The following is a 12015-nucleotide window of genomic DNA, read 5'->3' as shown; positions in this document are numbered from 1 at the left end:
ACTGCTTGTTAACGCAAATATCTAATCAGCCAATCACATGGCAGGGAGTCAATATATTCAGGCATGTAGACATGGTGAAGAACTTACTGAAGTTCAAACTGAGCATCAGAATGAGGAGGAAAATGGGATTTAGGTGACTTTGAACATGGCGTGGTTGTCTGAAAAAGAAAATATCGAGTGAGTAGCCGTTGTCAGAGGAGTGAACAATTTTTATAGGACTGGTTGGAATCACGGTTCCAGTTGTGAAGCAGATGGTCTACAGCAGCCATACCAGTGCCACTCCTGTTAGCTAAAAACAGGAAACTGAGGCTAGAATTCAGACTCAACAAAGCTGAATAATAGAAGATGGAAAAATGTTGCCTGGTCTTATGAATCTCCATTATAGCTCCACATTCAGATGGTAGGATCAGAATTAGGTGGAAATAACACTAAAGGCTGCTGGTGGTATAATGGTGTGAGCCATATTTTCTTTGCACACTTTGATCTCCCTTAGTACCAATATGATATAGTTTAACCCCCACAGCCTACCTCAGTGTTGTTGCTCTTCATCCCTTTATGAGCACAAAGTAGCATCTTATGATGGAAACTTCCAGCAGGATAATGCAACATGTCACAAAGCTCCCATCATCTCCAACCGCTTTCTTAAACATGATGATGAGTTCACTGTACCCCAACGGTCTCAACAGTCACCAGATCTCAGAGCAGCTGTGGCATGTGATTCTCATCATGGATGTGCAGCATTTCTGTGATGCTTCATGTCAGAATGGAACAAAATCTCTAAAATGTTTCCAACACCTTGTTGACTCTGTGAAACCAAGAATGAAGGCAGTTCTCAAGGTAAAATGTTTACTGGGAAGATGGATCTGATGAAGTGGCTGGTGGGCACATATAATTATTTTAAATGAGTTCATTTTAGTGTCAGATTTGTCCCTAGATTTCTAGAAGCAGTTAGTTTTACTTATCAAAAACAAAAATAAGCACTTTTCTGATTTACGACCAACCAGTGATCTTTACGTTCTTTACGTTTCCTCTCCAACAGCTGCTTTGTCTTTTTTTTTTCTGATCATGACCACGTTTGATGTTGCAGTCTGTCTAATTTAACAATAGCTGTACAGAAACTTCACAGTGACACAGAGGTTTCCCTCTTCCTGGAAAGATTGTAATCAGAAGCTGTGAAACAGCAGTTTTAATGTCAACACAACACGTGTTGGAAATAATATTCATCTATTGGCAAGAGGGAAACTGTGTGACAGAGAAGGACGGAAAAGGGTGGCACAAGTAATGATGATATTTACATTCTAGCATTATTTAAACACAGACACTACTGTAAGTGATGCTATTTTTTTTTTATTAATTACTCACAAAGATGCCAAGTGGCAAAGATTATCTGAATCATTTCCAGGTACATTTCAGGATATTTCATAAACTGATAAAAAATACAGGAACCGCACAATAAAATGAAGACAGCAAATTTCCATGAAGAGAATAACCTGTATTTTTTACATTGTTTGTCAATTTAAGTGCTTGGTTCAATACTAATACATAAGATATTATTTTCTGTCATGATATTGGTAATGCAGGAGACTGAGTGGTCAAACATCTTAAAAAAAACACAGAAAACCAAACCTGGATGAAAACGTTAATGGCATCATAGATTTATTACATTTATATCTAATTAACAGTATATTTATGTCAAACATTTTACTTATTTCTTAATATTCAACAACAAATATAAAATTACACCACCAGAATTGAAAACTACTTAAATGAATTCCATCACCTTTTAAAAGCAAATGAATGTAGTTTGTCCAAATTAAAATAACTTTTCAAAATAAAACAGTAATTATAATACTGAATCTGTCCAAGCTGAGTGAATCCACAGACGTTTGCTTGTTCTTCTGGTAGCGCGATGGCTGCGAGCCTTCATAGATTCCGTCAACTTGAACACAATTTTCTTTTGATTGAACCTAATTCTTTTGCTTGTTACCATCCTGAGAAATACATTAAAGTTGGCAGTAAATGAGACTGGAAAGAAAAATTTTCTTTGCATCAACTGTAGCTGAAAACACACAATAAAACTTTTTCTGTCATGATGCAGTCCATGAACCAAAGCTCCAGAGTATGTGTCGAGTAGGAGGATGAAGCAAGCATCAATTTTAGTTTGTTTTGTTTTTTTAAACCAATGATATGCAGCAAGCTCAAACTTTAAGTAACTAAATATAGGAAGAAAAACACAGCACAAGTGGAAATAAAGTCATTTCTGGGTAACAGCATCTAATGTGTTTCATATCTACCAACAAGTATAAACAGAGTTTCAGCCACAATTGTGGCTGGTTATTGTTGATGCTAGCAGATGAGGTTTAGGAAATTGTTCAACATTAAATTGTGGTTTTGTTTGTTTTTTAATTATTTAAGGTTTTAAAGCTTCAAGTATCAACTGCTTAACACTAATGTTACTCTGATAAAGATAACCGGGGTTGTTGATTCAGGTCAGGTTTAGGATCCAGAATGCAGTGTGCCACCTTGCTCTTTATTTCTCTGAACTCAGTATCTATCGAGAGGAATTTAGGTAGTTCACTTACCATACTATTTTATTTGTAAAACACTGTAAAAACATCATAACAGCTGACCAAAATGGCTGTACAATAAATAGATCAGAAGAAAAAGAAGCACAGGAATCAGCTTAGCTTAGCTTAGCTTAGCTCAGTTTAGCTTAGCTTAGTTTAGCTTAGCTTATCTTAGCTTAGCTTAGCTTAGCTTATTTTAGCTTAGCTTAGCTTAGCTTTATTATTATGCATGTCAGTCAGGACAACTTCAAAATAAGCCACCTGCCTCCATCATGATGAAATTTTGATCCGAATTAGTGATATTGGATCAGAATTTTCTGATTAATGTGTTTCCATGAAGTATTTTTATTACAATCAGAATTTTAATTATGATACGGTGTCTGTGAGAACATGGCTACTGACAACTTAGCAACAGTAAAACAAATGAAAATCACAGAAAATATTTAGTAAATATTTAGTTAATATTCAATAAATAAAGTCTGTGTGAGGCTCTACCATGATGGGTAGAGGATTGTTTTTTTCTTTAAAAAAATACAATTATTAGCAACAAAGACAGTCATCATTTAAGGATAATATACACCAACTCATAAATTTTTGTCACATTTCAGCACCGTTGATAGGTTTACACCATCACTATCCTCCTAAACACTTTGTCACATTGGTAATGGGATGCCCAGAGATACACACAGACACACACTCTCTCTGGTGGACTCCTGCTGGCAGGCGTATCTTTTTAACACAGCGTCCCTTGGCAGCACTTGTCATCTGCATGTCGGTAAATCCAACCTCCTTCCTCCCACACACATACACTTTCAATTTTCTTTTTTTTTTTTCAAAATTCCACTATCACTTTTTCTCGCTATCCGCCACACCTACACACACGTACACACACACACACACACACACACACACACACACACACACCAATTTTCCACCAACCCTTGAGTTGGTAACAAAGCCCATTTCAACCTAAGTACTCTCCCCCAACACAAGTTTGCCTCTCCTCCATTGATCTTCACCCTTCTTCCATCATTTCATCTCCTTCACTACACCCCCCACCCCCACCCACCGACAGGAGACCATAGAATAATTGGAGGAGATGTTCTTGTCAGAGACTCCCACATCACTTAACCAGTTGTCTTAAAAAGGGCCAAGCGGAAACACTCTACTTCTACTCATCAAGCTCTCAACACACTGCAACACGAGCACACATCACACACACTTTTACAGCTTGTTGTTGATGACTATCTTTATCCTCAGTCTATAGCTATTGATCTATTGCACATCAGTCCATATGCATTTGTGAGATGTTAATGGAGGCTGAATGGAGGCTGAATGCTTTATCCTCCCAACACACACATAGGGGCGTGACTTTATCTATACCACATGTGCATTATGTTTTTATATATATATATATATATATATATATATATATATATATATATATATATATATATATATATATATATGTTTCATCCACATTGAAGTTTAAGATCAGCTTTTCTTCCTACTTTCTTTTATTACTTGCTGGTACTTGGTTTCCTGGATTTGTTGTTGCATTTGTTGTATATTCACAGCTGCTGTTAACAGTAGCAACAGAAACAGGTTTTATTTTATTTGGTTCCAAACAAACAGGCATGACCTTCAACAAAGTTTACTTACTTTAAAGTGTAATTTTTTACACTGTGTTTGGTCTATTTTATTTCTTGTGAAACGTAATATGAATATGTTTTTGGCTCAGTTTGCTGCTGACAAAGGTGAGGCTTGAAGAGACTATGTTTGGGCCTGCTGCAGCCCTGCAGACCTGTGAGGAGATGTTGCAATGCTGGCAAAGTCGTTACGATGTCACCCGCTCCAGGTAAGTAAAGCATATGACAAATATGTCCATGCTGCTTCGCTTATCATACAATGTTCAAATGTTTTCTGAAAGGGTACAGGGACATATCTGTATGGGTATATAGTGACCACTTTTCCAAGCAGTAATTTAGATTAGTCCTCTTGCTAAGACTGGAACTTCTAGTTCTTGCTAGCTTGTAGCTGTAGCTACATTTGGACACAACAACATTTGTGTACTAGTGGTTCTGTGCAAAGTATTGGTTAAAGTTAAGTTTGTTTTTATTCAGTTTGTCACATCAGTAGCAGTACCCTGCAAATTTTCTATATAGTTTCAGTGAGTTTGAACAGAAACAAAAGTCGACTTATTGTTTGTCATTGATAGCATATAACAATAGGTCACTGTTGGTCATTTAAATATGTTAGCATGACTCCATGTAGAGGTACACCCCTTTTGAATGATTAAATGAGATTCGTAGCAGTTTCAAATTGTGATTTTTTTTTTCATTACAAATAAAAGTAATGAAAATTTTACATTTAAAGCACATAACAGGAACAGTAATAGTTATACCATCATTAGCAAGGCACTGTTTAAGATGAGTAAGACCTGATTTGTCTTGCTGACTCGTCAAAGAACAGTCTAGTATTTATAAAGCAGAAAGTGAGAGGGGTAGGTTTACTTTTCTTTAGATAAGTTAATTACATTTGTATTCATTTGTATGTTTATTTAGATACGTCATTTTAATCATTTAGATATTTTTATTTTATTAAATGTATTAATTTATTGTTTGGATGTTTATCATCCAGATATTAATTATTTATGTATTTTATTAATTTTTTTTTTTTTTTTTTTTTTTTTTTAAATTAACTCGTTATGATTATTAGGACATTCCACAAAATCTGACTTTATTTTTTTCTAAATCTCTTGGGGCTATTGCCACCCTTGACTCTGCTCCTGCATCAGATTTTCTTCTCTTTTCTTTTTTTTCAATGATTGGTGAAAATCTGCTGCATCACTGACATGTGACACAGAAGTATAAATGTCACTAAAACATTATTCATCAGGGTCTGACATGACATCAAGTTCAGTGTTCCTCCGCTTGACTGACAGATCTGCTGTTATGGTTCATGAAATGGCTTCTTCGTAACAAACAACTCCTCTGTAATTACCTGGGATCTATGCTGAGCTCCACCAAGAGATTTCTCTGACAAACCTAGCTTTTACAAGCCACAAGGTGAATCATTTTATTTGAGTCATTGGACTGGATTTTTGGAGGTAACCTTTCCTGAAGCACAGAGTTGTAGTTTCCCAAGTGTCGTGAATGCAACATTTAATGCACTTCTATACACTGTTCTACATAAACACTGAAGAATTTGCTGTTTGTTTTTACCGTGCCCTTGTCGTCATAACTTTTCCAGACACTGACTTGCATATTTGAGTATAAATCCTTTCTACCACCTATCAAACACCTAGTAGAGGGTCCTGCTCTAGTTTTTATTTTAGAAATTGTTCAGAAATTTCTTTCACCACATTCATGACTTCTAAAAAGTGTCTAACACACTGCACAGCACAAATGATTTAGAAAACACATCCCCTTGTTTTAATCTTTATCCATCTGTAAATATAACCAGCAGATTTTACATCTGTGTCACCAGCAAACTTCAGCTAATAATGTAATCAGCTAATAAATTAAATGCAAACAAAAGACTATCTAAGTAGCCAATAATGTTTTGTTATCATTTTGCTAGTTTCCTCTTCTCTTAGCATGATCCAAATGATAAACTAACAGGAGAGACATGTATTAGCGAAAGAAATGTCAATCAGCTGATCGCAAACAACCGTGATGATTCATGAGGCAACAAAAAAAATAAAGGAGGGAGGAGGCAGCCGTGCAGCACAGAAACACAATTACTGGAGCTGCAACGTTTGTGTTAAAATGCAGAAAAAGTTTTAAAAATTAAAAAAAAAAACCAGTGGAAAAAGTGTGGGTATTGGACCCTCACGATGAAAAATGTTGGTGTCAAAACACCTACATCCCCGCGACGCCCATGCTGAGACACTTATAAACCCGGGCTTCTTCTCTTTAAATTGTTTTTTTTCTCCACTTTGTTTGTCCTTCTTCTACTAATAGTAGAGGCTGTTTCAATTTGCTTTTCCAGATAAAAAACAATTTCTGAAACAGAATAACATTTGCAAGTCTGCTTATTATTTAACTAAAAATAATCTACATTTAAAAAATGTTAAACTATATAAAAAATTATAGTTACCTCATATTTGCAAGTAGCATAGTGTAGTGAAAAGCCACTTCTAGGTTGACATGGAACCTTTTGATTCATTATAATATTAACATGTAGAAAACTTTTTACTTCTTTACAAAAATATGTCAAATATTTGTCAAAAGCAACACAAAACATTGTATTTACTTGTTAATGTACCTATTTGTGTCCATGCTTGTGTGTCCTAGCGAGACAGATGACAGCAGCAGTGTACGAGCACCTGAGAGGACAGAGGTCAGCCCTGGAGGCAGAAAACCATCCATCCACCTCAACCTCCCTGACTTCCAGGACGGCTCCATAGGTCTGTTTCCTTCCTGTTTCTGTCCCTTGCAACAGAGCTGCACTGTGCATATTTGGATTGCAACGTGTATTGATTATTTTAAGTTAAACACAATGTCCTTTCGCTTTGGCTTTGGGTAAATACCAGAAAGAAAGGTTGATTTGTAGGTCAGGCTAATTCCCCCAGCATTTGACCTATTGTGGATTAAAAGCATGTTTGCCCATCCGCAAAGCTCAGTTCAGGGGAGCAGATGTGTTGTTTAAATACCAATTATGTGACTCACCCCTGTACCTGTGTTTCGAACAGGATCACACTGTTCAGAGGATATTTTACTGTGGTCTGAAAATTAGAGGAGAATGTATGTCTATTGTTCTCACATTTTGAGGGAAATGAGCAAAAAGTCGATCTTGTCTTACATAAAAAAGGGCTGACATGTTATTCCGAACAAATTATTGTTTCTATGTGTTTATCAGTCAGTATTTAGGATATCAAAGTGTATCCGTGATCCCTTCCAGGATTCAGCTTCATACTCTCTCTTAAGAAAATGTCATGACTCCCAGCAGTAACAGTTGGCATTTTTTGTCCTGTCTTTCTGATCAGGTTCACTCAGTCCACCATCAGTTGCAGTATCTCGTCTGGAAGCAGCGCTGTCTGAAGTGTCAGACTTGAGCTCCATCCGTCGCCAGGGACCTACTTACATCTGGACTACCCTGGAACGCATTTGGCTGCAGGCTGGTATGACAGCAGCACACATGACTTGTAATGATATTTCACAGAAAAAAAGAAAGAAAAGAAAAGCTCGAGCTTGGGATATCTTGGAAAATTCAATTTTAAATTTCTTCTGCCAACAAGGAGTCTCTTTTCACTCTTGCTTGGTTTTCAGGGTCAGCCACTTACTCTAATTCCTTCCATGTGAGTCCATTTGCTGGTGAACTGAAATAACAGGAAAACTCCTCTTTGCTTTAAACTAAGAACAAGCTCACTATCAAGTAACTTTTTTCATTTAAATGGAGACTGAACCTAATTAGACCCCTTAGTTTTTGTCATTTCAAGCCATTTTAAGACTTAATGCAGTGTTTTTAAACCACTGTGCTATGGCACACTAGTGTGCCGTGAGAGATTATCAGGTGTGCCCTGAGAAATTACCCAATTTCACCCTATTGGTCTAAAAAGCAGCTCTGTGTTCATGGAGTTCCTCAAGGTTCTGTACTTGGACCAATACTCTTCACGCTATATATGCTCCCTTTTGGCAAAATTATTAGACAGCATGGAATAAACTTTCATTGTTATGCAGATGATACTCAACTATACTTATCCTTTAAACCAGATGAAACAAATCAGCCCAATAGGCTACAAAATTGTCTCATAGACATAAAGACTTGGATGTCTAGAAATTTTCTCCTCTTAAACTCAGATAAGACTGAAGTAATTCTCGTTGGATCTGAAAAACTCAGAGCTAAATTTTCCGGTTTTGTAATGAACCTGGATGACATTACTTTAGCTTCCAGTGCTACAGTGAGAAACCTTGGAGTAATATTTGACCCTGACCTGTCCTTTGGCCCACATATTAAGCAGGTTACTAAAACAGCCTTCTTTCATTTACGTAATATAGCCAAAATTAGGGACATTCTGTCTCAGAGTGATGCAGAAAAACTGGTTCACGCTTTTGTTACTTCGAGACTAGATTACTGTAACTCTCTATTACTGGGCTGTCCTAAATATGCCCTGAAAAGCCTTCAGCTGATCCAGAATTCTGCAGCCAGAGTCCTGACCAGAACCAGCATGAGAGATCATATTTCTCCAGTTTTAGCCTCTCTTCATTGGCTGCCTGTTGAATCTAGAATAGAATTTAAAATCCTTCTCCTTACATATAAAGCCCTCCACAACCAGGCACCACTATATATCAAAGACCTCATTGTTCCTTATATACCAAGCAGAGTACTTCGTTCACAGACTGCAGGCTTACTTGTGGTTCCTAGAGTCTCAAAGAGCCGAGCAGGAGGCAGAGCCTTTGGTTATGAGGCCCCTCTCTTATGGAATAAGCTCCCAGTTAGTGTTAGGGAAGCAGACACCCTCCCCACCTTTAAGACTAGGCTGAAGACTTATCTTTTTGATAAGTCCTATAGCTAGGGATGGTTAGCATCCCTTAGTTATGCTGCTATAGGTTTAGACTGCTGAGGGACATTTCCTGATACACTGAGCTTCTTTCTTTTTCTCTTTATCTCTTTCTTTTACCCCCCCCATAACAGTGTAGCATCATTAACATGTATGTCTCCTGTCTCAGCAGGTCTCCCTGGCCGGGAGTAGCAGTTCCTGTTGTCTGTTGTCTTTCTGTCCTCTTCCCCCCACACAGCAGAGGCAGATGGCTGCCTGTCCTGAGCCGGGTTCTGCCGGAGGTTTCCTTCCTGTTAAAAGGGAGTTTTTTCCTTCCCACTGTTGCCAGTGTGCTTGCTCAGGATGGGAGATTGAGTTGGACTCAACTCAATCTGTTGGTTTCCTTATATAGGCTGTTATGAATTGGCCTTCATTATGTTTTCCCCTCTGTCTGTAAAGCGTCTTGAGATGGCATTGCCGTGATTTGACGCTATATAAATAAAGTTGAATTGAAAATTGAATCAAAGCAGGACCCAGTGAAAGATAATAAAATTCCATGTTCTTGGTTTATCTTATTTCTATTCAAGAGGCTTTGACAAGATGGATTTTACATTAATAATATGGACTTTTAAAAAAAAAAGAAAAAAAGAAAAACATTTTGGTTTGTGGTGTGCCTTGTGATTTTCCAGTGAGAAAAAGTGTGCCTTGTCTCAAAAAAGGTTGAAAAACACTGACTTAATGATATACTTATAATGGCAATTTTGAAGTGGAAATGCTATGAAGTTCTTCTTCTTTTTTTTTTTTTCTTTTTTTTTTTAAATGAATGACTAAAACAATGTGTTTTAAAGGAGTACAACAACTTTAGCAAACTAAATCACCATATGGTTTGTGGGTTATTGTATTAAAGTTTGAGTTTGTAATTATGTATCACCACATTTGATTTTGCATTACATTATTTGGTAAGACTTGAGGCTTTCACCTCAATGTTGAGGCTGGCTAGTAGCTGTTAGCTAACACCTGTTGAGAGCTTTTAGCTAGCTGCTAACTGTTAGCTTTCTACCTAACAGCTGTCAATGAATAGTAATCAGTAATCATTAGCTAGTGAGTAGCTATTAGATGTCTATCTAATACTTGTTGATGAGTAGCTTTTAGCTAGCTAATAGCTGCTAGCTGTCTACCTAATAGCGGTTGATGAATAGCCATCATAACCATTAGCAAGTGAGTAGCTGTTAGCTGGCTGCCTTCATCATTTCAGTCGTTTCTATTGGCGACAGCACCTTTCTGGTTAATTTATAACATTTTGTTTATTTAATGGAACCAACAGCAGAGCTATATTCAAATGTTTTGATGAGAGCAAATTTAGTGGTGAAAAAACAACAACGTAGTAATATTACAGCATCATTATTGCTGTGCGACAGTATACATTGGGTTGTGAGTATTTTGAGAATAATGATAGACAAATCATATGTGAAACTTCATGCAACGAAGGCCTGAATGTTGTAAAGTTCCTCAGCATCAGAACACTGTGTCACTATGGTTTTTACATGGCAGAAACTGTTGACATCACAGATGCTTCACTTATCATTGAGAAGCGCCTCCTGACTCACAACATGGTCCACTGTCATTCTTTGCTTCAAGTCCGACTGTTTTCCAAGAAGTGTGTTTTTGTTTGTTTGTTTTGTTTTGTTTTTTTTGTTTTGTTTTGTGTTTTTGCTTTCTTATCTTAATCATTCAAGCATAAAGATTTCACTTTAAATTAAATGACAAACCTGTGCTGTGTCAACAAATGTCAGAAAACTTGTAAAAGGGCAGTAGTTAATGGCAATATAAAATAAGAAAGAAGTCACGTTTCTTTATCAGAATTATATTCTGCCCCTATTTGCATTGTCATCATTACATACCAGTCACAGAAACATTATCAGCACAAATTTTTTATACTTGCGAGCTGAGTTGGTAAAATCTACACGCCAGGTCTGACTGGTCAAAATATTTGTGTTGCAGTTCAGCTATTCAGGGTAATAAGTACATTTTAGGACTGCAGTGCATGTGTGAAACAGCTGGAATTAGTATGCTTTCATGCTAACACTTGCTAATTGGCACTGTGTTCATTGAACCTCCAAAGTAATTTGTTTTAATAATGAGCAGCTAGTCAGTCATATACCTACAGAGCCCATGAGTGGTCAGAGGCTTTGTTGTGCACGACAGATATAATTCAACTGCATGTGTCAATTAATTTGTATGCAGAAGATAGGCATATATGCACAGAGTGAGCACAGTACGGCAGCCTTTCTCCCCAAAGCTTGGCTGTTTTTAATAAGACATGAGCTCCCCCTTTTGAATCGTGTTTTCAGGGGAGCTCATGTCTTATTAAAAACAGCCAAGGTCCCTTTAGAGCGTACATTAGCTTTGGTGTGAAGGCTGATCTGTTGTACTCACTCTTTCCTATGCTATGCACACAGATTTAGTCAAACCTGAAGACAAAATGACTGTGGATTACATATTTTGTCAATGTTTAGGAGCAGGGCATGAAAGAAAAGCTTGTCTTTCTTTTCTTTTTCTGTAAAGAGTCACTATCCAACGATATCCTGCATCCGGCGCAGCTACGTGAATGTCATAGCGAATAATTTGTCAATAATAAACAGGACAAAAAAATATCAATGGGAAACCTCATGGTGGCATTAATAAAAACATCATGCAGTCAGAAGTCTTCCTCTTGTGTGATTTTCCCCTATGGCTCAGGTGGAAGACCAGTTGTCTTCCAGCTGGAAAGTCAGGGATCACTTCTAGCCTTCCTTTGACTACATGCTTAAATATCCTCGGGTAAGACACCGAACCCTGTATTGCCCTCCAATGCGCCTATCGGGTGAATGGGTGACAATAGGCATGTTTCCATTGCACCTAGAATTGCGCAAAAAGAAATTATTACAATAAATTGCAAAATGCTAATAGAAACACCTAAACTTC

The 12015-nt window shown here is 37.2% G+C and overlaps 1 protein-coding gene across 1 annotated transcript in view; it reads left to right on the top strand.

Annotated features, from left to right (window-relative positions):
* Window positions 1-12015, top strand: part of ttc7a (tetratricopeptide repeat domain 7A) — a gene marked incomplete at both ends in the record, with an annotated part of 73185 nt that overhangs the window by 40740 nt on the left and 20430 nt on the right. The window contains 3 exons of the mRNA XM_079248694.1: window positions 4309-4425; window positions 6866-6978; window positions 7558-7692. Of these exons, the coding sequence (XP_079104820.1) occupies window positions 4309-4425; window positions 6866-6978; window positions 7558-7692 (365 nt within the window). The remainder of the gene's footprint in view (window positions 1-4308; window positions 4426-6865; window positions 6979-7557; window positions 7693-12015) is intronic.

This window comes from Telmatherina bonti (assembly GCF_933228915.1).
Source record: "Telmatherina bonti genome assembly, chromosome: 11".
Lineage (NCBI taxonomy): Eukaryota > Metazoa > Chordata > Actinopteri > Atheriniformes > Telmatherinidae > Telmatherina > Telmatherina bonti.
Note: the sequence above shows the minus strand (reverse complement) of the source record. Positions and strands in the feature narration are given on the sequence as shown.